At 40.3% G+C, this 26,607-nt stretch overlaps 1 protein-coding gene across 2 annotated transcripts; it reads left to right on the forward strand.

Annotated features, from left to right (window-relative positions):
• The first annotated feature begins 391 nt into the window (after positions 1-391).
• FH (fumarate hydratase) lies at positions 392-26,431 on the forward strand. 2 transcript variants are annotated; one of them, XM_089311630.1, is made up of 11 exons: positions 392-552; positions 6,986-7,120; positions 7,754-7,884; positions 11,482-11,592; positions 12,828-13,004; positions 13,567-13,749; positions 16,092-16,257; positions 17,769-17,972; positions 19,436-19,563; positions 23,200-23,353; positions 26,065-26,431. In XM_089311630.1, the coding sequence occupies exons 4-11, from the start codon at positions 11,575-11,577 to the stop codon at positions 26,205-26,207; spliced, it is 1,173 nt and encodes a 390-aa protein (XP_089167756.1). In that variant the 5' UTR covers positions 392-552; positions 6,986-7,120; positions 7,754-7,884; positions 11,482-11,574; the 3' UTR covers positions 26,208-26,431. The 2 variants fall into 2 exon arrangements, with proteins under 2 accessions (XP_089167756.1, XP_002717380.1); XM_002717334.6 differs by lacking the exon at positions 7,754-7,884.
• The last annotated feature ends 176 nt before the right edge of the window (positions 26,432-26,607 follow it).

Below are 26,607 nucleotides of genomic sequence, written 5' to 3' on the forward strand. Positions count from 1 at the left end.
TTGTGATTTCCAAAATCCAACCTGGAAGACGTGATCTGGAAGAAATTAAGGATTCCAACGAAAAACCATGGTAAGTGAATGAATATTTCACCGATTAAACACTAACTCAGCAGTTAACAGCCCCGCCTTCTACTAACCACACACAACAAACTGGCTGGAAGAACTCGCCCAACCTCCCTTCCCATAATTCGCTTCTCACTAATTTCCCATGAATCCGAGGGCTTCAAACACTGGCGCTGCTAAAGGAAATTATTCCGCCCCCTCAATGTTTACTGGCTATTCGCGATTGGTTCCGCCCCGCTGGCTCGAGGTGAGGCTGTTGATTGGCTTAGAGCAGAGGCGCAGGGGGCGGGACGGGTCATGACAGACGGCTCGGAGGCGTGGCTGCAGTAGCTCAGAACGTCTACCCACGCTCTCGCTTGCACCATGTACCGAGCACTCCGGGTCTTCGCGCGGTCAGGCCACCTTGCGCGAGCTCCAGCCTCCGCCTCGGCTCCGGGCTTGAGTGGCGCTGCCGTCCTCCCAGTCTGGCTTCCGAACGCCGCTCGAATGGTGAGCGCAGGCCGCCTGTCCCCCAGCCTCCCTGCAGTGACCTTCAGCCCGCCTGCCTACCGTCCTGGGCCCCCGCGGGCTGACGGGAGGGATTCTCCGGGGCGTTGGGCCCGGCACCCGCGCTGGCGGAGCGGGCCTGTAGGCCCTTTGCGTCGCCTCCAGCGCTTGCGAGGACTCTCTGTTTCCCGGGAGCGCGTGAGGAGCTGGTGGTGTGGGTCTTGCTGGGTCTGCTCCTGGCCCTTCCCCGGGTGCCCCGCGGCCGGGCCGTGGCCAGTACATTCGGCAGATACCCCGCCTCGAGCGCGTTTTCCGCCTGTGCCGAAGCCCCCAGCCCTCCTGGCGTGGGGCGCTGCGGTCAGGGAAGGTGCGTGGTGACAGTAAGAGGAGGGAGTGAGGCAGCTTCCGTCCCCACCCCTTAACGGGGCCTGGCTGGCCAGACACTGGCCATGTGCCTTGGTGAGGCGGGCTGGTTTCAGACCCTCCCTCCGGTTGGGGTAGAGCTTGTTGGGTCTTAAAGACTTTACCAGTCCATTTGTTAAAGTGAAATGGCCTCTCCTGCAATTTTTCTAAAACCCCGAAATTCATAAACGTGAGCATGGTGCGATTGGAGAAGACAGAACCTAACTAGCTAAATCAGTACTTTTGATTCACAGAGACAGCTAAGGCACTTGAAGGCCCGAGTTCAAGTTAGGACGTGAGCCCTTTCGCCCTGCAGAGTGTCACTTTTGGTTATTTTGGCTTTAAAAAGCTTTCCGTGCGAACGGACAGTGTAGCAGGAGAAGTTTACAAGTTCAGTGAGAGTGTTGCACTGTTCACTGTTGTATACTGTTTGGTTTCGGAGTTGCCATTTCAACTCCTGCCCTGCCAGTCGAAGTGGAGACTTTGGGCAGCTTGTATTTGAGCTTCAGTTTCTCCAAGTAAAAGTGAAGTACATTTCACCCACTCAGCAAGGTGGCACATTTGAAGGTACCATGTAGGGAGTGCTTGCTCTTACGTATGCCTCTCATCAAGGTATTTAAGCTTTAAGATAATTTGATGGCTTCAGTGTAGCTGAAAGTACAAAATCTGGGATGCTGTGTGTTCTTGAAATTCACCATGGTCATTTTAGTGCATTTTAGAACGTTTAAAGAAATGTTTAGGGGCCGGCGCTGTGGCGTGGCGGGTAAAGCCCCCATCTGTAGTGCTGGCATCCCAAATGCGTGCCTGTTCGAGACCTGGCTGCCCCACTTCCAGTCCAGCTCTCTGCTGTGGCCTGGGAAGGCAGTGGAGGATGGCCCAAGTGCTTGGGCTCCTACACCCACGTGGGAGACCGGGAAGAGACTCCTGGCTTCAGCGTAGCTCCAGCCCTTGCTGCCAATTGGGGAGGGGAGTGAACCAGCGGGTGGTTCAATGTGCAAGTCACACAGGTATTTACAATAACATACTTGTGTTACACTGTAATATATTCTACAGAGAATAAATGTGTTGAGAGTGAGACTATTTAATAGGGAGACCAGCTCTATGCCTTGGATACTTGTTGAATAGGGAAGCTCTACATTTTTAAAGGTCACTCTTTTGCCCAGCGGCACCGCTCACTAGGCTAATCCACCGCCTTGCGGCACCGGCACACCAGGTTCTGGTCCCGGTCGGGGCGCCGAATTCTGTCCGGGTTGCTCCTCTTCCAGTCCAGCTCTCTGCTGTGGCCAGGGAGTGCAGTGGAGGATGGCCCGAGTGCTTGGGCCCTACACCCCATGGGAAACCAGGAGAAACACCTGGCTCCTGGCTCTGGATCAGCGCCGTGCGCCAGCCACAGCAGCCATTTGGGGGGTAAACCAACGGCAAAAGGAAGACCTTTCTCTCTGTCTCTCTCTCACTGTCCACTCTGCCGGTAAAAAAAAAAAAAAAAAAAAAAAAAAAAAAAAAAGTCACTCTTTTGGCCAGCGCTGCGGCTCGCTAGGCTAATCCTCCGCCTGCAGCGCCGGCACACCAGGTTCTAGTCCCGGTTGGAGCGCTGGATTCTGTCCCGTTGCTCTTCTTCCAGTCCAGCTCTCTGCTGTGACCCGGGAAGGCAGTGGAGGATGGCCCAAGTGCTTGGGCCCTGCACCCACATTGGAGACTAGGTGGAAGCACCTGGTTTCTGGCTTCCGATTGGCACGGCGCACTGCGCCGGCTGTAGCAGCCACTTGGGGAGTGAACCAACGGAAAAAGGAAAGACCTTTCTGTCTGTCTGTCTCTCTCTCACTGTCCACTCTGCCTGTCAAAAAAGTCACTCTTTTAATGCCTCAGTGATTTTCAAGATAGCTATAAAGTCTGGAAAAGTAGATAATATTTTGTTTTACATTGCAGTGTAGCAATATTATATTATATATTATATATTTCTCTGTTTTGAGACTTGGTGATCACCTTGTTTTAGTACCAGAAAGATTTTTTCAGAAGACTGAAAACCCAAAGCACAATGAAATCAGATGTTGAATTTTTGTCTCTTTTAAATATTTATTTATTTATTTGAAAGAGTTAAACAGAGACAGGGAGAGAGAGATCTATCTTCCATGCGCTAGTTTACTCCTCAAGTGCCCACAATGGCCAGGGCTGAGCCAGGCTGAAGCCTGGAGCCAGGAGCTTCATCTGGGTCTCCCACAAGAGTGGTGGGGGCCCAAACACTTAAACCATCTTCCACTGCTTTTCCCACACCATAACCAGGGATATGGATTGGAGATGGAACAACCAGGACACAAACAGGCACCCATATGGGATGCTGGTATCCCAGGTGGTGGCTTTACCTGCTAGGCCACAATGCCAGCCCCTCCAATTTTCGTAATAAAGTGTTTCCTAAGTGGAATGCCATGTCCTGTTATTCCCTTCTGATTCTCTTTCCATCTTTTAGAATAACATTGTATTTCAGATCATCGAAGCACAGTTAAAGTTCTCGTATTCCATGAAACAGTTCATATTTCTGGGCTGGTATTATACCAGAGTTGGGGGACACACTTTACCTTCCTGTAATGTGCGGGCAGCCCCTAGCCTTAGGTCTGTTGGGTACAGCTTTACAGAGTGTTTTACAGCATTGCTTTCATTTCTGCCCCATATATGTGTGCAGCCTGTATATTTCCTGGGGTCACATAAACAGATAAGAACTTTTGAGAATAGTTTATTATTAACTAAGCTGCCACAAGCAACAGTTGTTATTGCAAACTTTGCAGTTTTTTTAATTTCTATAAAGATGAAGTATATCTTTTAAAGTGTTTGCTGAGATTATCATGTCTGCCAAGATTAACATCTATACTTTCTTAATAATTGATCCTGTCAAAATCCTAGGATTTCATTGAGACATTTCTTGATTTGGAATTAAAGTTGTTTAAGTTTTAAACTGAAGAATGTAACTAAAACTTGTTTATGTAGATCTTTCAAAGTATTTTGAATTGATTTAAATTTTATCATAGCAATCTTAATTTGGAAGATAAACTTAGTGCTGTTTTATGATGAAAATTTAATAATTTTGAACATAAAACATGATGTAAATTGAAGAAATCAAATCTCATTTCACAAACCACTGATGAAAACTAGCCTCCTTTCTGGCATCTTGATGATGCCTCTTAATGATGGAGAGAAAGAAGAACCTAGTATTCTTGGCACCATTGCTGTCATTGCAAATGTTATCTGTCCAAGATACAGTTTAACATACAAGCATATTTACTTAGGATATCCAAAACGAAGGTTGCAATGCAAGATGTTTTTATTTGTACACTAGGGATGTGAAATCTCACCTGCTTTTGGTTTACAGAGTAGCAGGCACGTTGCTGTACAGTGGTGTCAGTGTAGCCAAATTCCATTAGAGAAAAATCTATGGCATATGTCTTCAGCTCCTTTATTTTGCAAAGAAGGAGTACAGCTGAAGGGTTTCATGCAAGCGGTCCTGGAATTACTGCATCGGTTTCTTAGTTTATGGGGATGGTGAAAGAAAAGTGATTCCAAGCCACTCTTGGAATCTGACAGGGTAGGAATTGAGTGTAGGCCTTCTCCCTTGTTCTCTGATTCATTGAAGTTTTTGTTTTGTTTTGTTTTGTTTTTTCATCTTTCTGAACCTCAGTGCCTCCTTTAAAGTGGGGATGGTAGTAATCAAATCTGCAAGGGTGTTTGTGAAAGTCAAATAAGGTAATGGGTGACAAGTTTGCTATGTGGCACTGTAAATGCCAGGGTATGATGATTTTTTTTTAAAGATTTATTTATTAATTTGAAAGTCACAGTTACAGAGAGAGAGAGGGAGGGAGGGAGGGAGGGAGGGAGGGAGGTCGGTCTGCCATCCAATGGTTCACTCCTCAACTGGCCACAACAACCGGAGCTGCGCCAATCCGAAGCCAGGAGCCAGGAGCTTCCTCCAGGTCTCCCACATGGGTGCAGGGGCCCAAGGACTTGGGCCATCCTCCACTGCTTTCCCAGGCCACAGCAGAGAGCCGGATTGAAAGAGGAGCAGCCGGGTCTCGAACTGGCACCCATATGGGATGCCGGTGCTTCAGGCCAGGGCATTAACCCACTGCGCCACAACACCAGCTCCCCGGGTATGATGTTTTTAAAAAGATTTATTTAGTTATTTGAAAGGCAGAGTTACAGAGAGGCAGAGAGAGAGAGAGAGAGGTTTTCCATCTGCTGGTTTACTCCCCAAATGGCCACAACTGCTGGAGCTGGGCTTATCCAAAGCCAGGAGCCAGGAGCTTCTTCCAGGTCTCCCACTTGGGTACAGGGGCCCAAGGACTTGGGCCATCTTCCACTGCTTTCTCAGGCCATAGCAGAGAGCTGGATCAGAAGTGGAGCAGCCAGGACTCGAACTGGCATCCACATGGGATGCTGGCACTTCAGGTGGGGGCTTTACCCCCTATGCCATAGTGCCGGCCCTGATATGATTTTTACTTAAGCTGCTTCTCCTTAATAGATCTCAGCATGTCTATGTATCTTTAGATACAGAATGAAGAAGCTACTATTTCCACTTCTATATTTCTCTATCTAGATACAATGATATTTTTATTTTCGTAGAACTTTTAATAACAGAGTTTTGTAGTCTAATCTCAAGGAATAACTACAAATTAAATTTTTCCATGTTGGTGTACTATCTACCAAAATGAAATTACTTGACTAGGGATTTTTAAACTTTTTAATTACTTGATCCAGTCTATTTCATAATTAATGCAAGGTGAACGTACCAAACTGAGTATCTCACTTAGGTGTTCTAAATATAAAGTATCATGCATAAATTCTGAATTTCTAGTGTTTTTTTAGTAATTTTTGTACAATATTGTATTGAGCACTTTATTATTATAATTAGTGTACTTGTTGAAATATTCATTCTCTTTGAAAGTGGCTTTTGGTCCATAGGTTCTTTGGATGGTGATTTAGCATCAAAATGTAAATTCCCTAAATTAAGTATACAATTACACAAATATCTACCTGTGCATTTTTTGAGAAAGAATCCAGCGTTTTCCTCAGATTCTCAATCATCCTGAAAAAACTAAGAACTGGCCTAACCTATCTCCCCTTGTCTATACCTTTACTTTAATGTATAGATGAGAAAAGCTGGCTTGCAGATGTGATGCAGCTACTCCATGGTGGGTTATCGATTGCAAAGTCTGGATTGTTAGCATTATACTATGCTGTCTCTATGAATAGTGTCTGTAGACCATAGTTAAGCTTTGTTAAATATATATATTTTTTCATTGTGTTATTCCTGGTCTGTTCTAGAAGTTCCCAGTAAAATAAACTTAACCTGTGTACATTGAATTGCCCAATTCTTAATAATAGGCATCCTTCTAAAATGGTGAAGATTACTATGCGTACTTTAAAGACTTACTATGTATTTATCATCTGCATAGTGTATGTATTGTAGAATCTTTAATTAATTTAAATATTTTATTAATAAATTCATATGGCAAATTTTCCAGGAAAGAGTTGAAGGCAGGGCCGGTGCCGCGGCTCAATAGGCTAATCCTCCACCTAGCGGTGCTGGCACACCGGTTCTAGTCCCAGTCGGGGCGCCGAATTCTGTCCCGGTCGCTCCTCTTCCAGTCCAGCTCTCTGCTGTGGCCCGGAAAGGCAGTGGAGGATGGCCCAAGTGCTTGGGTCCTGCACCCCATGGGAGACCAGGAGAAGCACCTGGCTCCTGCCTTTGGATTAGCGCGGTGCGCCAGCTGCAGCGCGCCAGCCATGGCGGCCATTGGAGGGTGAACCAGTGGCAAAAGGAAGACCTTTCTCTCTGTCTCTCTCACTATCTACTCTGCCTATCAAAAAAAAAAAAAAAAAAAAAAAAAAAAGAGTTGAAGGCAGGAAGTAAAATGAGAATCAAAGTGGATTTTTTTTTCTTTGTAATCCTTTTAAGGTTTCTCTCCCCATACAGCTGTTAAGATGCTATTGCCTTTGATACTTGATTTATTTTCATGTTATAATAGTATCTAATCTTTATCTTTAGGCAAGCCAAAATTCCTTCAGGACAGAATATGATACCTTTGGGGAACTCAAGGTCCCAAATGATAAGTATTATGGTGCCCAGACTGTGAGATCTACAATGAACTTCAAGATTGGAGGTGTGACGGAACGCATGCCAGTAAGTGCTTTTGTGGAAATGTTCGCTAATTTTGGATGAATAAGTTATATTCAAATGAATTACTTTACCCTGTGAATCAATATTACAGAGATAAAATGTAGAGTTACTAGAGAACTGACTTTATGAACAATAATATGTCTTTCGTTAAAATGCCAGAGAACTTTTTGAAGTTTTAGCGTGCTACTGAGCCATTGTTTTGAATATTTTGGATTTTTATTTGGTAAAACTAAATGATGATCCTTTCATTCCTCGTGGGTATTTACAGATTTTTTGCTAGGATTTACAGTTTGTAAACATTTTGTATTTCAATATTCAAATACTTTTTTTAAAAAAAATTGATTTAAAACTCGGGTTTTTCTTTAATATTATACCTTCTAGCCTGGTTTTAGTTTCTAGAAAAGGGTACAGTATATGAATACATCAGAGTACTGTTCACCATGTATAGTGTGTATAGATGATAGATATTTGTTCCATGCTACATGAAAAGTTTAATGATTAAACTGTCTATTACATTTCATTAAATCCAAGGTGCTATCAATTAGAAATTGCACCAATAAGTACCAGTAAGAAAGAAAAATGCTGCTAGTTGAAGTTGTGACATGTCATTGATAATAAGATACATCTTGATTTCAGAGATGTTAAAGTGTGAAAAGAGTTGATGAAATCCCTTACATATCCTACTGGAGCCCAGCTGGAGTATGAGAAATAGTCAATGCAGGAATGCAGAATAGGCCAATAATCCTAGAAGTAGCCAGGCTGCACCGGTGAGACATTGTTTACCAGTTATGTTCTATATATTGTTTACCCTAAATAATTTTAATTTCCATATTTTAACTCTTCTCTAAGCCTTTAAGACTGTATCTTGTCAAGTTTATAGAATTTTAAAACAGGTACTTGATTGGGCAGCATTGTATCATAGTGGTTAAGTCACTGCCTGCGTCCCATATGGGCACTGGTTCGTGTCCTGGCTGCTCCACTTCTGATCCAGCTCCCTGCTAATGCTCCTGGGAAAGCAGTGGAAAATGGCCTACATACTTGGACCCCTGAACCCAAGTGGGAGACCCAGATGAAGCTCCTGGCTCCTGGTTTTGGCAAGGCACAACATTGGCCATTGTGGCTATTTGGGGAGTGAAGTGGTGGATGGAAGGTAGATGTCTCTGTCTCTCTCTCTATCTCTTGTCCTCTCTAACTGCTGGTCAAATAAAACTAACTAAATAAATTCAGTAGGGGCTGGCTCTGTGGCGTAGCGGGTATGGCCACTGCCTGCAGTGCCGGCATCCCATATGGGCACCGGTTCAAGTCACGGCTACTCCACTTCCGATGCAGCTCTCTGCTATGGCCTGGGAAAGCAGTAGAGGATGGCCCAAGTCCTTGGGCCCCAGCACCCACAGGGGAGACCCGGAAGAAGCTCCTGGTTCCTGGCTTTGGATCGACTCAGCTCTGGCCATTGTGGCCATCTGGGGATTGAACCAGCAGATGGAAGACCTCTCTCTGCCTCTCCTCTCTCTGTGTAATTCTGACTTTCAAATAACTAATAAAATAAATATTCAAAAAAATAAATAAATTCAATAAAACAGGTACCTGCATGTCTTTGAGGAAAATCTTGTCACTGCCATCAACAGTCTGCTTGGTGGTAGGGGGAACATGGTCTGATTACATGGTTGTGTGACAGAAGGTAATGACCAATCCTATAACACTGTCCTTCAGTTTGAGTCCTGATATTAAGGAGGTTGGCCCCAGCCTGTGTTGTGGGGGTAGCATGCCTCATGTTTTGATTGTCCTGCTTTAGTCAGCTAGTTGTGCAGTTCTAGGGTATGTCACTGCTATTTGCATCATGTATCTGTGAGAGGCAAGCAACTAAATTATTCTTTTTGTCACATTAGATTTCTTTTGGATCAATATCCTGAACTTTATTAAATATGAAACAGATTATATATACTCTGAAATGAGTGGTGGGATTAAACCCAGTCCTTTGTACCTGAGGTCCAATGGACAACAAAACCTGGCTGAAGCTGGGAGCCAGGAACTCAGTCCAGATTTCCCACATGGGTGGCAGGAACCCAATTACCTGAGCCATCCTCTGTTGCCTCCCAGGGTGTGCATTAGCAGCAAGCTAGAATCAGAAGCTGGAACTAGGTATGCAACTCAGGTATTCCTATGTGGGTTATGAGAGTCTTAACCAACATTTAACCACTAGGCTAAATATCTGCCTCCAATATAAACTACTAATGTGAATAATGTGAGTAAATTAAGAATAATGTGACCCTTCCTTAAACTCCAGTGATACTTTTTTGTTTGTTTGTTTTTAAGATATATTTATTTCTTTGAGAGGTAGAGTTACAGAGGGAGAGACAGAGAGAGCGGTCTTCTGTCTGCTGGTTCACTCCCAAAATGGTCGTAACGGCCAGAGCTGAACTGATCCTGGCCAGGAGCCAGGAGCTTTTTTTGGATCTCCCACTTTCCCCAGCCATAGCAAAAAACTGAATTCGAAGAGGAGTAGCTAGAATACTAACTGGCACCCATATGCGATGCTGGCACTGCAACTATCAGCTGTGAGTCTGCAGAACCATGGATTTATAAAAATTCTTTCAATTTATTGACTGTCGAGACCTCACTAACTAAAATACATTTTTGGCTTTGGGGTAAAATGACACACATTCAGAAACTGGTTATTTCAGACTAATGGACAAAAAAAATTTTTATATGGTGCTGGCATGGCATGGTGGGTTAAGCTGCCACCTGCAGCACCAGCATCCAATCCAGCTCCCTGTTAATGCACCTGGGAAACCAGCGGAAGATGGCCCAAGTATTTGGACCTCTGCCACCCGCATGGGAGAGTCAGATGAAGCTACTGGTCTTGGCTTCAGCCTTGCCCAGTCCTGGCCATTTTGGCCATTTGGAGAGTAAACCTGCAGATAGAAAATCTCTCTCTCTCTCTCTCTCTTTCCCTCTCTTCTTCTCTCTCTCTCTCTCTGTGCAGCTCTACCTTTCTTCTTATCACAGTTGTGTCCTGTGTTACATTTCAGTTCCATGAGCATTTGCTTAGTGCCTACTCGGTGCCTGGGTATGGGAATCAGTGTTAAGCCATTGATTTAGATCTTCTCTTCCTTTCTTTTTCCAGTAGATATGCAACAGCTGATTGGTTTTTTTTCTTGTCTTTCTTCTTCTTCTTTTTTTTTTTTTTTTTAAGATTTATTTATTTATTTGAAGAGTTACACCCAGAAAGGAAGAGACAGAGAGAGATACCTTCCTCTACTGGTTCACTCCCTAAATGGCCGCATTGGCCAAAGCTGGGCCAGGCTTAAGCCATGAGTCAGGAGTTTCCCTCAGGTCTCCCACGTGGGTATAGGGGCTAAGCACTTGGGCCATGTTCCACTGCTTTTCCAGGCACGTTAACAGAGAGCTGGATTAGAAGTGGAGCAGCTGGGATTCCAACCAGTGCCTATATGGGATGCTGGTGTCACAGGCTGTGGTTTTACCTGTGACACCACAATGCTGGTCCCCTGCCTTTCTAATTAATTAATTAATTAACTAATTAAATATTTTTTAAAAAATTATTTTCTTCCTCTTCCTTTTTTTCTCTTTCTTTTTTTTAAGGCAGAGAGACAGAGAAATAGAGACTGAGATCTTCCATGCACTGTTTCATTCCCCAAAATGCTCACCACACCAGGACTGGGCTAGGCCAGTTCCAGAGATCTGGAACTCACGCTGAGTCTCCTATATGGGAGACAGGGACCAAAGTACTTGAGCCATCACCTGCTGCCTTCCCAAGGCTGGACTAGAAGCAGAGCTAGGACTTGAACCAGGCATCTGGCTAGGGGATGTGGGTGTCCCAAGCGATATCTTAACTGCTATGCCAAAGCAAATGTCACTCCCTCCTTTTTTCAAAGAAGACAAACAAAAATAAAAAACTGTAATAAAACATGGGATCCAGTGAGAGAAAATCATGGCTGTTGTTGAAATGATTGAAAACCATTTATTTTTATATGTAATGTATGAAATAGACATACTTCATGCTAAGTATATATTTATAAAAATACAATGATAATTCATTCTGTCTATGTGAGTATGTGTATGTATGAATAAGACATACATAGGGGTGTGTGTGTGTGTGTGTGTGTGTATGCACATACTTAAGGAGTCAGTGTGTTTGTTTTGTTCCCTAAACAGATATATGGTATTTGTGATTCTTGGTTCATTATATAATTATTTTCATTCTTTCTCTGTATCCTAAACATTTTAGGGTCATAGTGTTGGCTTAAGTCACAGATTTATGTAAACTTTTTTCTTTTGCATAAAACAGTAAACTTTCATGCTTAACTCAAATTGCAAATTTGAAATATTTTTCTGATTAATTTTAGATTCCAGTTATTAAAGCTTTTGGCATCTTGAAGCGAGCAGCTGCTGAAGTAAACCAGGATTATGGTCTTGATCCAAAGATCGCCAATGCAATAATGAAGGCAGCAGATGAGGTAGGGGGTGATAAGTGTGTATACTTAATAGCTTCAGACCTACACCATCAGCCAAATGCTGATAACCTTGGCAGGGTGGAAGGGGTTGTATGAATTCTTGAGTTAATGAATTTCAAAACCTTCTCATATACTTTAAATCATTTCTATATTACTTACACCTCATGCAATGGAAATGTTTTGTAAATAATTGTTATATTCTATTGTTTTGGGAATAGTGATAAGGAAAAACTTCTGTACCTATTCAGTACAGACATATTTTTGTTTCCCAAACATTTTTGATTCATGATTTGTTGAGTTCACATTATAAGACCCAAAGATACAGAGTCTGACTATATGCACACACACATAGACACACACACACACACACACATACAGGATGGAGACTGCAAGGAGATGGCAAGATACCAACAGTCATTATTTCAGAGGGGTAGATCTTTAAAGACTTCTATGCATTTCTCAGTTCTAAAAATTTCCTACCCTGGTCACCTCTTCTTTTTATAGAACTAGGTAAGTTTTATTTTAAGGTGAACTAGTTGTTCACCTGCTCAGGGTAATAGACTTCTCAAGTACATTCTGTTTTTGTAAGCTGAAATCATTCCAGGAGATGAAGTTAAGCATCCTATCTTTCAAAGAGCTAGAAATCCAAAAACTAACACATAAGCTGACAGTATTAAAAACATGACAAAAATAGGGGCAAATCTGGATAGTGCTTGTTTCTACATTTGGCAGTTGCCACTCATTGGACATCTGTGCAATGAAGTAGCTATTAGCTCACTTTTCAAGTTGCTGGTTCATTTTCATGCTGACTCTGGTGGTAACATCTGTTGGATATCCTTGCTGAGCAACAACAATGCATGTATCTAAAGACAACATATTGGCCAGGCCTGACAGTTGGCCCTCTATTAGAGGAGGCAGCTGGAGGAAAAAGAAGAAAGATGACTTGGATTCACTTTTCATTTGAAACCAGTGAATTATCACACCATCTATAAAGGATAATACTACACTTTCTAAAGTGTCAGTGGTTAGAACATATGAAGCTACAAGACTTAGAGCCATGGGTCAACTGCTTTTAAACTCTCTGGTACCAGGAGATATCATTTAGTATATGAAAACAATGAGCATTTTAAAAATAGTTCTGTACTAAAGTTTACTTAAGTATGGTAGACAAAAAGAGCAAAATGAATGCTGAATATTTTATTCTAAAAATACTAATTTTAAACTTTTTTTTCTTGTAGGTAGCTGAAGGTAAATTAAATGATCATTTTCCTCTCGTGATATGGCAGACTGGATCGGGAACCCAGACAAATATGAATGTAAATGAAGTCATTAGCAACAGAGCAATTGAGATGTTGGGAGGTGAACTTGGCAGTAAAAAACCTGTGCATCCCAATGATCATGTTAATAAAAGCCAGGTCAGTATATGTTCTCTTTTTTTGCCATAAATTGAAAAGCATACCTGAGATTTTTCTTAGATTTAGCAGAGTAAACTTCTTACGTTTCTTATTTATCCTAAGAATCTCAGCTGTACGTCTCAAACTTTATAAAAATCACATTTATGACATTTGCCTTTAATATATTTGTGTATTTTTGTTGTTTGTTTTTCTTAAAACTTAAAAAATTTCATAAAGAAGTGTTTATAAAATACCATGTACAGTACATAATTATATGTTACTGCCATCTTTAGATGCCGTTAATAACTATACTTTCATGTTTTGCATTTATTAGGTAGAGATAATATATATTATATATAATGTACAAGCATACAGTATAATAAATCAGTATGTTTTGTATTGGAAATCAGATTGATTCTTGTTTGATCTTAAGTGACCTATGACTTGTCACACATGAATTTGAGTATTCCATATGCTGAGGTTTGAATAGTCATTCAGTGAATTTTTTAATTGAGACATTCAAATTTGTTTCCTACTGTATCTGATTTAACATTTTATATTTCTTTTGAAACATTTTCCACAGAGTTCAAATGATACTTTCCCCACAGCAATGCACATTGCTGCTGCAATAGAAGTTCATGAAGTACTCTTACCAGGACTCCAGAAGTTACATGATGCTCTGGAAGCAAAATCCAAAGAGTTTGCTCAGATCATCAAAATTGGACGAACTCATACTCAGGATGCTGTTCCACTTACTCTTGGTCAGGTGTGGAATTTTTATTTTATTTAATTTAGGTATTGGTATGAATAGCCAGTGTATCACCCTCAAAATTGCACTGGTTTGGGACTGGTGTGGTGGTGCAGTGTGTTAAGTCACTATTTGAGATGCCAGCATCCCATATTGGAATGTTGGTTTGAATCCTAGCTGCCCCGCTTCCCATCCAGTTTCCTGTTAAGCACCTGGGGTGGCAGCAGATGCTGGCCCAAGTACTTTGCCACCTGCTGCCCAGGGGGAGATGAGGATGGAGTCCCTGGCTTCTGGCTTTAGCCTGGCCCAGACCTGGCTATTGCAGCCATTTGAGCAGTGAACCAGCAGATGGAAGACCTCTTTCTCTCTCTCGGTCTTTCCTTCTCTGTGTCACTTTGCCTTTCAAATAATAAATAAATAAATATTCTAAAAAATTGCGCTTTTTTAAAAGGCCAAGTTTATATCACTTAAGTTCAGTGACAGAGATTGTTCTGTATTAACAGTAGTTTTTGGCCGACGCTGCAGCTCACTAGGCTAATCCTCCGCCTTGCGGCACCGGCACCCGGGTTCTAGTCCCGGTCGGGGCGCCGGATTCTGTCCCGGTTGCCCCTCCTCCAGGCCAGCTCTCTGCTGTGGCCAGGGAGTGTAGTGGAGGATAGCCCAATTCCTTGGGCCCTGCACCCCATGGGAGACCAGGATAAGTACCTGGTTACCTGGTTCCTGCCATCGGATCAGCGCAGTGCGCCGGCCGCGGCGGCCATTGGAGGTAAAGGAAGACCTTTCTCTCTGTCTCTCTCTCTCACTCTGCCTGTAAAAAAAAAAAAAACAACAACAACAACAAAAAAAAAACAGTAGTTTTTATTAACATGCATTAAGTATAAGAACGGAGTATACTGGCTATCAGCCAGGCTCATAATCAGACTGCGTGGGTTTAATTTTTAACTGCGGTGTGCAAGCTATGGGACCTTGGTGTGGCACATGTTGAAAACCATTTTGCTAAAGTTCATTTGGGGCCCGACTCAGCCTTATATGTAAAATCATCATTTTGCCTAATATGGCAGAAAACCACATTTTCCTATTTGATTTTATCAGAAGCGTTTATAATTTTATTGAAGATTGAAGTTATCTTTTGAGTTTGTGCATTTTTCTCCAATTAAAATATATTCCATTAGTTAATCCAGATGAGGTGTGTGTGTGTGTGTGTGATGTTATGTTGGATGAATCAGGTCTGCTTTTGAAATGTTTTCTTTAGGACATTATGAAATCCCTAATGCTAATCAAAAGTGTGTTTTCAAACAGGAAAAAAAAAAAGATTTAGTGTAATTATATATCTTGGCTTGCCTAGTTAATCATAGTTTTTGCCTTTTGTTTCTGCATAATTATGAATAAGACCCTTGGTATGTTCAAGACATGATAAATTCTATAGTTGCTTTATTTAAAGCGTGCCATTGCTGGGGAGCCTATGTGACATTGGTACTAAAATTAAAATGAAAGTTGTAGTAGCTATAATCTTACTCCTCTATCACCTTGTGTGTTGTTCAGTGAGTCACTTACCGTCTGAAGTTTCTGTAGAATGTCCTCGTGTTTCCTGTCAGGTTGTTTTTGTTTGTTTGTTTGTTTGTTTTTTTAAGATTTATTTATTTGAAAGAGTTACAAAGAGAGAGAAGGAGAGACAGAAAAAGATCTTCCATTCCCTGGTTCACTCCCCAAATGGCTACAATGGCCAGGACTGTGCCAGGAGCTTCTCTGGGTCTCCCACGTGAGTGCAGGGGCCAAGGACTTGGGCCACTATGTTCCCAGCTCATTGGCAGGGAGCTGAATTGGAAGTGGAGCAACCAGGACTTAAACTGGCACCCATATGGAATGCCAGCACTGCAGGCTGCAGCTTAACCCACTGCACCACAGCAGCAGTCCCTCCTGTCAGGTTTTTAAACCAAAATTGTATGGAGAATTTTTCTTGGGAGAGGGTTCAGTAGTTTTTCTTCTTCAAAGTAGTTTGAGCACACCAGAAAGTAACAAAGCACTTTGGATTATATAGTAGAATGCCAGGAAATCAATAATTTAATGTAGTGAAGGCATTCTTTTCTAAAGTTTGTTTCTTGTGCTGTTTTTCTTTGCTTTCTATTAAAGGATGGGATTGAAACAGGCAGCATGTTATCAGAGGCATTGTGTTACATTAAAGGCTTATAAATCTTTATCCTTCTCTATATTTTGTTCATCATATGAACTGAAATAGTACAAATACTACTTGAGTAGCTTATAATTTAGTATTCTGAAATACATTTGTAAAACTTCTTTTTGGTGCAGTTAGTAAGCCATGAAGAAATTTTTTCTTATCTTAAATTTTATTCTCTTTTCAGGAATTCAGTGGTTATGTTCAACAAGTGAAATATGCAATGGCGAGAATAAAAGCTGCCATGCCAAGAATCTATGAGCTCGCAGCTGGAGGCACTGCTGTTGGTACTGGCTTAAATACTAGAATTGGCTTTGCAGAAAAGGTTGCTGCGAAGGTGGCTGCCCTCACAGGTTAGTGATAACATGAATTACTAGTCATTTTCATTATACTAGTCTATATATTTTCTTGATGTTTAAATTTAAATCCAGAAATAGTATTCTGCCATCACTCATATGTTTTTTGTTTATTTAAGAAGTTGTTAATGCTTTTTTTTTTTTTTTTTTTTTTTTTTTTTTGGACAGGCAGATTTAGACAGTGAGAGAGAGACAGACAGAGAGAAAGGTCTTCCTTTTCCATTGCTTCATCCCCCAAATGGCTGCTACAGCCGGCGCACTGCACCAATCTGAAGGCAAGAGCCAGGTGCTTCCTCCTGGTCTCCCATGCAGGTGCAGGGCCCAAGCACTTGGGCCATCCTCCACTGCCTTCCCGGGCCACAGCAGAGAGCTAGACTGGAAGAAGAGCAACAGGGACAGAATCCAGCGCTCCATCCGGGACTAGAACCCGGAGTGCCAGCGCCACAGGCGGAGGATTAGCCAAGTGAGCCATAGCGCCGGCCAATTCTTTTACTTTTTAAAAGTTCTCCATGTGTGATTTCAGACAGAATGCAATTAAAATCTAACAGTGTTAGTTTTGTTCACTATCTGATAGTATTCAATTATTTCCCCTCAAAACTTTATGTTTTGAAGTAAAACTTTCAAAGTAGACAGAAACAACTTTAATGAGTTATTTGAATGGTAAATATGTTGTAGACAGAGACCTAATTTCTTTTTTTTCCTGTGTTATACCGTATTATTTGTTGGATTTATTGACCTATTTGAATCTTGTCTGTCTTTTAGAAGAGGGAGTATTATACTCTGGATAATGATAACTTATTATCCTAATTATTTCCTAATTATTTGTATAAAACCTAATCTTGTCATTTTTAGAAAACTCTTAAGGAGTAAATGTTACCAGAGGGTGAAGGTTGTGATAATTATACATTACGCATTATAACTTCCCAGTTCATTTGTGTTTTAATCAATATTTAACAGAAAAAAGCTGTATTCTTAGGGTTTAAAATATTTAGGTTTTTAAATTTTGAACATGGGAGAGATTGAACATTGAACTCATTTTAGCTCCTTATTCTCAGGGAATTTTGTTGACTCCTGACTAAAGGTGAGAATGAAACGAGGTAAAGTGGGCAAAAAATTTTTTTAAAAAATGTGCCAGGAAGGAAGGACGGAATAAAGAAGAATGAGTGCTGCCTACTTCTCATCTTTTCTCAGTAGTAGTTAGGCATCAGACACATGTGTTTGCAATAAGATCATGATTTTTCTTTCAATGTATTTACTGGGAATTTCATCCTTTTAAAATGTGTGAGTGCCAGATTCTTTCTGCTCTTTCAGGACTGCTTAAAAAAATTGTAGATAGAGCTTGAGTCTTGAAGTAAGCAGCTTTTTGTTTTTTTGTTGTGTTTTTTAATAAAATTGCTGTTCTGTTCTTGTTTTTTGTATACTGGGACTTTCTGTTTGACTTGCTGATTGTAGAAAAATGTTTAATTTTACCCTTTCATCCACATAGGCTATTTTTTTCTTTTGTTCAGGCTTGCCTTTTGTCACTGCTCCAAATAAATTTGAAGCTCTGGCTGCTCATGATGCTCTGGTTGAGCTCAGTGGAGCCATGAACACGACTGCTTGCAGTCTGATGAAGATAGCAAATGATGTTCGTTTTCTGGGTTCTGGCCCTCGGTCAGGCCTGGGAGAATTGATCTTGCCTGAAAATGAACCGGGAAGCAGTATCATGCCAGGTAATCACACAGCTAGTAAATGCTGGAGCTGGAACTTTACTAGGTCCCAGGCATTCTTAGCTACAGAATGTGTCACTTTTGGTTTAATGATATATCAAAGCTGGATGTGGACATGTGAGGCACACATGTTTCAAAAGGTCTGTGTGAGCCATCTTTTACTAGGACTTCAGGGAACATCACCTAATAAGAGGAGAAAAAAAGAATCTGAGTTGGCAGCGTATTTTTTGATTCCCACGTGGGAAAATGTGTAGTAGAACCCTTTCACATTCCAAAACCTAGAGAATTCTGGAACAGGCTATTAAAGTGGTCAGCATGGGTTGAACAAAAACGAGTTGTATCGTACTCCTCTTGTTTGACTTCTAGCAGTGAGTTAGGAGCCTGTTGGATAAGGGAAGTGACACAGACAGGGGTGTCTAGTTGGATTTCATAAGTCATTTGGTACATTCATAGGATACTCATTGATTTCAGTGGGGAAGTGTGGGCAGTGCTGACAGATGAATGTAGCTGCGTGAATAGAGATGTTTAAGGAGTGACTAATGAGTGACTTCAGTCTGGAGGAATGTTTGGGTAGCAAGCTGGAGGGCTCTGACTCTTCCACTTGACTGGTAAAAGGAGAGAATATGTGCCTATTATATTAGCTGATAACAAAGATAGCAATATGTTAGGTGGCAAGAAAGATTCAAAGGCCTCTGTTGGCCAAAGTACACTGGACTAAGCCTGTGAATATAACTTACATTGAGAAAGAAGAGCCTGACTGTATATTCTTTTAAATTTGTACCTGTATAGAATGAGAAAAGATCTAGTTTTAAAGTACTTCATGTTGAAAAATGATGTGTTTAGTAAATTGAGAGTCACAGATAAAGGAATCTTCCCAATGTCGTGTGCTAGTCAGAGGAATCTGGAATATTGGTTCAAACTTAACTTATTAGGGGTTGCCACAGTGGTAGAGTTCCAGAGACTCCTGTAATGGCTAGGAAAATTACAGCATAAGGAGAGGCTTCCAAGGGCTAGTGAAAGGTCTCTTTAATAAATGCTCCCATAGTGGCTTGCACTTCGCAGTATTTCCCCCTACCCATTGAAATTGCCAGGTCTCCCTGTCTAGCCTCCAAGTTCTGCAAGGGCAGAGCCTGCTGCTTTTCTGGTTTACCATGGTACATTCAGTACCCGATGCCATAAATATTTATAGAATAAATGAAAGTCATGTAAGTGGAGGATTGCGTTTAATGTGGAGTTGTGGCTACTCATTAGACATTGAATGAGTCATACTTTGCAGCTATCCTTCCCCCTTTGGTTGGTTTGTTTTACTAAACAGCACTGATGGTTGGGCCTTGCTTTATTGTCTTTATTGAATAAAATTAGATTTCCTTCTTTTCCTAATTATTTGTATAAAACCTAATCTTAACTGATAACCTGAAACTGTGGGCATATATAATTGGATTCTGTCACTGGTGATTTTCTTGAAGGCAAGGTGAACCCTACTCAGTGTGAAGCAATGACCATGGTTGCAGCCCAGGTCATGGGGAATCATGTTGCTGTTACAGTTGGAGGCAGCAATGGACATTTTGAGCTGAATGTTTTCAAGCCAATGATGGTAAGCTTTAATTTGTTTTTTTAATGTTTTTGATTGAAGGCTATCTGTCTTGGTTTTTATCTTCCATAAATGTTTCTGGAGATTCCATATCAGGTAGCTGGATGACATAATTAGCAATTGGAAATCAAGCACTTATTAATGTTAGAAAAATAACCCTAGATATTAGGAAATAGATGACTTTTAGTGCAAATGATTTGATGGCTTTTTTTTAATAAAAAGAAAAATTCTGTAAGTAGATTTGTCCCTTACACTGGGGATACTGATGACTAGAAATAAGTTCAAATCTCCTCAGTTTAAGGAAAAAATAAGCCTCCCCATCAACACTGTCTCCTTCTCATGCTGTTGCTTTTTTCTTTCTTCAAATTCAGTCTTCTTGAGAAAGTAGCCCCATTCACTTTCATTTATACCATATTGAATTGTCTCTCATTCCCTATTTGACCACTTCAATTCAGTAGATGACCCGTAGTTCTTCTTTAATATCTGATGTGGTCTGTCTCCTTGAAACATTCTTCATCTTTGGTTTCTATAACACTTCTCCCAAATTCTCTTCCTGTCCTCTCTCAGACTTTTCTTTCGCTGGTTTTACTTCCACACATCTTGAAAACATTGTTGTCCACTAAAACTCTTCTTTCTCTTTCATCTTTACAAACACAGAACAAACTGACATCATCTTTGATCCAGAGTCTTCTCAGATAATGCAGCCGTCATCGTTGTTTAGAATCCTTCATTTGTGTAAAGTGTTACCGCTAAAAATATATTAGAGGTGTACTTCCTATTGGTGTCTGGTATAAAGTCTAACTTTAACTTGATAAGAATGTGCAAGTGAAAAATACTAAGTATACTCATTCAGTGCATTCAGTAGATACTTACTGCTTACTGCTCCATATCAGGCATTATGCTGGGCACTAGTGCTAGAACAGTAAGCATGACAGATTTTTTTTTTTTTTGACAGAGTTAGACAGTGAGAGAGAGAGAGAGAGACAGAGAGAAAGGTCTTCCCTCCGTTGGTTCACCCCCAAAATGGCCGCTATGGCTAGTGCTGCGCTGATCCGAAGCCAGGAGCCAGGTGTTTCCTCCTGGTATCCCATGCAGATGCAGGGGCCCAAGCACTTGGGCCATCCTCCACTGCACTCCCGGGCCACAGCAGAGAGCTAGACTGGAAGAGGAGCAACCGGGACTAGAACCTGGCGCCCATATAGGATGCCGGTGCCGCAGGCAGAGGATTAACCAAGTGAGCCATGGCACCAGCCCCAGCATGACGGATTTTTATCTTTATTTCCCTCAGGGAAGGTTTGTTCTAGTATAAATAAAAAGACAGGCCAAAGCAGAATTCAGACCTCTGAACTTTTCCTTCTGGATTTTCTAAGCAATACAAGCTGCCTGGCACACCTTGTGTAGAATGCATGCCTTTTAAATCTTTTTTTAAATTTCTTTTTCATCTTTAATAGAAAATAAGCCAAGATAATTAACATTTGCCTTATAATATAGTCACTAGTCTCAAACCTTACAGTTCTGTATCTTCAGTTAGATTTTGTTGTTTTCAGACCCTGTGGTTTTAGATCAGAAGATGTAGGATGTGGGTGTATCTTTTTTTTTTTTTTTTTTTTTTAGAAGATCTATTTATTTATTTGAGAGAGTTACATAGAGGTAGAGAAAGAGGAGAAAGAGAAGGCCTGCTGGCACTGCAGGTGGCGGCTTGACCCGCTATGCCAGAGTGCTTGCCCCAGGATGCAGGTATATATTAATGTTTATTGCAGATGTTACCAAAATGAAACAAATACTAAAACAAACCAATTGATTTTATACCTCCTTTAAGCACTTTGTAAAATGTTGCCTTGGCAAGACTATAGAATGTTTATTTTGTTAAGCGTTAAGAACCTGGTGATCCGTAAGAACTGGGAAGCCCTGACTTTACTGATTGCCTCTGAGTCATGTACTGACCCATATAACCCCTGCATCTCTGCTCTTCTTCCTGCATGCAAGGTTCTTTTTCAATTTGGCTGTCTAAGTCCTTGCCACCAAGTCAGACTTCACCAGTTTCTACAGCTAGAAATAATTTCTCTCTATGGTCTCTAACACTTCTTGTCTCTATTTTAAATAATAAATGGACTATTTTGTATTTTTTTGAATTTTTGGCTTATTTAGTTAGAAAAGGCAAACTTATACATAAATATAATAAAAACAACTAAACAATCACGAATGTCTTTACAAAATAATAAATATCATGGAAATTAAGCATACATATAAAACATCATCATTAAATATTCTACATCTCCTACACTTTTATACCCTGCTCCTCCCAACAAGAAGACAGTGTCACATGCTCAAACCTTTGAAGTCCTGCAGTGTAGTGACCTTCTGTTGTTACTGCTACATTCTAAGCATAAGGTTCTCATTGTGTATTCTATATCTAAATAAAAAATAGCTAGGAAGCGCATTTCAGTAATCCAAATTCTGGTTCAGCTGTGATCTCATCTGTGACTGCCATGATGTAACAGCAGAAAGCTACCACTCAATGCACCAAATTAAGAAATCTAGTAAGTGCAGTTACTTATTTAATACTTGTACTTTAAGATAGATGCTGGTATAGTTAAATATTCTATTAACTTTCACTGAAGTTGGGAAGTAATCACACAATATTATATTTTAAAGAGAGAACTACTCATAGGAGATACTTCACAAAATAAAATTCAAAGGAAATAAAACATAAGGCTAGTCATTCACATGTTAGAGCAATTCAAGTTCTACAGTCATTAGACATAAACACCTATAATAAGGGAACACTAGGAAAATTCTAGGTTTACTTCTAAGCTCAAATCATAATATTTTGTTACACCATTTAAAATTGTTCTTACCCAATCCAGTAGTCTTCATCTTGATCATAAGAGGGAGAGAAGAGGGGAAGAGACAGCTTTGGAGCATTTTCTATGACGATGCCTCAACACTTTTACAGAAAGACTTCATTCAGGTCCGCAGCTGAGAGGCCGCATGCTAGTATCCAGCACTTCACACACCCAATATGAGCATGCCTGGGGAAGCTGGTCTCTCATGGACCATGAAGTTGAGGGAAGAGGGGCAGAAACAATGTGTAGAACCCTGCTGAAAATCAGTGGAGCAGAACCCTATGTGTTTGTGATGGAAATGCTCTAACAACTGCAATATCCAAGTTTCACTATTGGCGAGGAAATTAAAATACTTAAAAGACTCACAGTACACGTACTTTTCTACTTGAAAAATAGCCAAACATAAGTGAGACCTTCATGGTAGCACTAATATGGTATATATTTTAATTATATGCTTATAGGCCTGAATCCTAACAATTATGCTTTAATTTCAGGTTGATATAACCTAAACAATACTGTCCTGCAAATTAAGGGCAAGGACTAGTGAATCGACTATCTTGTATTTTATTGTTTGTATCTGTGACTTTGGCTTTTTTAGATTTCTTTACCTTCAAATGTTATAATTTCCTTCACATTTGTGTTACTGGACATAGTGCCTTACAATTTAAAACAATGTTGGATGTTTATTGAATTATGTATTCACTGTGAACCAGCAAATAATACATGTTATTCATTAAAAAAATACTGACCTTGACATTTTTTTTCTCTCTCTCTCTCTTTCCTTCTTTCAAAGATTAAAAATGTGTTGCACTCAGCCAGACTGCTAGGGGATGCTTCAGTTTCCTTCACAGAAAACTGTGTCCTGGGGATCCAGGCTAACACAGAAAGGATCAATAAGCTAATGAATGAGTCTCTAATGTTGGTGACAGCTCTCAATCCACATATAGGTAAGAGTTTAAGGAATAATAATATTATCTTGACTAAAAATTAAAAATCTAGAAAAACTTAAAGATAATATTGAATTAATGTGCTATAGCAAATTCCTCTTGGAAGTTGTTCCCATAAACTCTCTCCACATCTTTGAAATTGTATGTTGAGAGATACTATTTTATTATAAAGGTAACTTTTATGATATCATAGTTCTTTCAAAAGCGTAATCCATTATGCTTCATTTTATTGAAATGAAGTATTCAGAAGTTCTGGGTCAAACTGACTTTAATCTTAATGGAATTCAGATGCTAAATCTTCTCTGGAGACACTTGGGGAGTGTTAAGGTTATTTATAGGACCCTCGGTTGGCAGTGTCACTAGGTGGCACCGGCTCATTAGCAACATGGAATGAATTCATTTTCTACCTTCTAGATGCCCTATAGGGCTTTGATTTTGTTGTTTCATTCACCTCAGAAATGGAAATTTACCAATTAAAATGAAAAGTTATATATTCACTGTTTATAGAGAAAAGGAGGAAAATGCAAACATTTGGTCTCAAACCATGCTTATATATTGCAAATCTTCCCAGAATTGGAAATATTTAATTATATAGAATCAAACATATTGACTTGAATTATAGTCTGACTATAGTGATTCCCATTAAATATGCTGTTTTGACTTTTGTAGGTTTTGAGACATTGCATTATGTTGTAATATGTGAAAATTCCTCCTACTTTTTGCTGAACTGAGATTAATTTATTCTTTGGTTCTCTATTTTAGAACAAGTTATGATGTAGTCATTTGGCATGATATGGTTACTGCTTTAAAATGTTCTTGCTGTCATAATCCTGGGCTTTCAAGACAAATTTTATATTCTTGGGTTCATATCAAGTTTTAATTTGAGTTTTTGAAAGTTAGAGCTCATTTCACTGCTTTAGTAGTTCTGAGCCCAGTATGTTATGTGGTGTTCTTTGGTGTAGTATTAAGATTGGTAATTATGTATATATGCATATACATATCTGTATGTGTCTGTGTGTGTGTGTATGTGTGTGTAGGTTTTATTTATTTGAGAGACAAAGAAACAAAGAGAAAGCTCCTTCTTATCTGTTGGTTCACTCCCCAACTGCCTGCAACAGCTGGGGCTGAGCCGGGTCCAAGCTGAGAGACAGAAATAATCCAGGTCTACCGTGTGGGTGGCGGGGACCCAAGCACATGAACCATCACCTTCTGCCTCCTAGGGTGCTCGTTAATAGGAAATCGGAATTGAGAAGCAGAGCCAGGACTTAAACCCAGGCACTGTAATATGAGATGTGGGCATCTCAAGCAGCATGCTAACCACTAGGTCAAACACCTACTTTTTTTTTTTTTAAGTAAGTCCTTTTTATTTTTTAAATTTATTTATTAGAAAGAGAAAGGAAAAGACACAGAAAGAGGTTTTCCAACTGCTGTTTCATTCCCCAAAAGGCCATAAGAGCCCAGATCCAGGAGCTGCCTCCAGGTCTCTCACATACATGCAGGGACCCCAGGGACCCAAGCACTTGAACCATCTTCCACTGCTTCTCCAGGTGCATTAGCAGGGAACTGGATCAGAAGTGGAGCAGCCGGGACTCGAACCTGCTCCCATATGGGATGTTGGCATTGCAGGCAGCAGCTCTACCTGCTACACCACAACACCAGCCCCAGTAATGATACTTTATTTCAGTTAAATGTGTTGTTTATCAACATTCAGCTGCAGATATATAATGGGGAACCCAAAGGCTTGTGAGAAGTGTTGTATCAGAATTTTACTTCAGGATGTCTTATGAAAGCTTCTGTTAAAAGCTAAATGATCGATAACCCTTTCATGGGGCTAATTTCCTATGAGGAAAAAGCCTTATCAGAGGCCATGCATGGATAAGATGAGTAAACATCCTCTTACTATGCTGACTGAACATGCATCTTACAACCCTCCACACCATGGGTTCTTTATGTCCTCACTATGTGATGGGCTGATTGTTAATAGTGACTTTTGGAAATTGACAATTGAAAGTGGTAAGCATTATTGTTTAGATGTTCAAGTCCTTATTAACATAAAAGTATAGAATATTGACCACAACAGTTTAACTTGGGAATTCTCAGAGCTAATCTGATCACTACGTGCCATTTATGTTTTCTACTAAGACTTCCCCATCTGTACCCTTGGAATGTGTGGAAGAGGCTGGGAATGGAAGCCGTTGCAGTGGAGAGTGAAAGAGAGGAGAGAGGTTGGAAGCCACCCTGAAGGTGCCTTGTTCCTCCTCTCCTCTCCTCTCCTGTCCTTAAGCCCCTTCCTCTTCTCAGCTTTTGGAGCCATTCACCTCAGTTGCCAATCATGCACTACTTTATTTTGTGCAGGACTGGAGCTTTTAGCCCACCAATAGCTCTGTAGCAACATGTCATTATTTCTAGTTAAGTATATTGTTTGACAAATATGTCCAAGTATATATTTTTGTATCCTAGTGCTATATTTATTTTCTCCTGTAAAAATATCTGAGTTAGTGGGCAGTTTCAACTTAGAAGTGAATGTGGTACAGAAAGTGAGGAATGTTTTTAAGAAAAGTAAGGATTTTATTTTATATAAGAAGCAATAGTTATTTAGATAACTTAAGAGGTTCATAGCATCATTATAAAGTAAACAAGAATAATTAATTATCTTTTGCTTTAGAAAAAATGTCATTACTAATTCCTACCTTTTCTTCTGTTTTCTTTAGGATATGACAAGGCAGCAAAGATTGCTAAGACAGCACACAAAAATGGATCAACCTTGAAAGAAACTGCTATTGAACTTGGGTATCTCACAGCAGAGCAGTTTGATGAGTGGGTGAAACCTAAAGACATGCTGGGTCCGAAGTGATTTAAGTAAATTTATAGTAAAAATAAACACAGTATAGAAAATTTAAAATCCAGACTCCTTATATTTCTTAAGCAAACATTGGCTAATGTGAAAGGAAACTGCTGTTTTATTTGAGCATCTCTAGAAGAGCAATTTGATCCGTGTATAAAACTTCAAGATGTGCTAGGTGCAAAGTGAATTTAATAAGTGTAAAATAAAATATGATGATGTATAAAAAAAGAAAACAGAGTTAATTTTTCTTTTATGGTAATTGCTTTGTATTGCAGCAAACTTGATTTTTGTGCATATGTATTTATCACTTAAGTATTCTGAAAGAGCCATGTATATTTAAATATATACTATCCACAAGTTCCCCTTTATCACTAGTAGTTTTTATTATTATGTTTCCTGTAAAATGCAT

The sequence above is a fragment of the Oryctolagus cuniculus genome, chromosome 13, assembly GCF_051225735.1.
Source record: "Oryctolagus cuniculus isolate XC-2025 breed Fujian yellow rabbit chromosome 13, ASM5122573v1, whole genome shotgun sequence".
Classification (NCBI taxonomy): Eukaryota; Metazoa; Chordata; class Mammalia; order Lagomorpha; family Leporidae; genus Oryctolagus; species Oryctolagus cuniculus.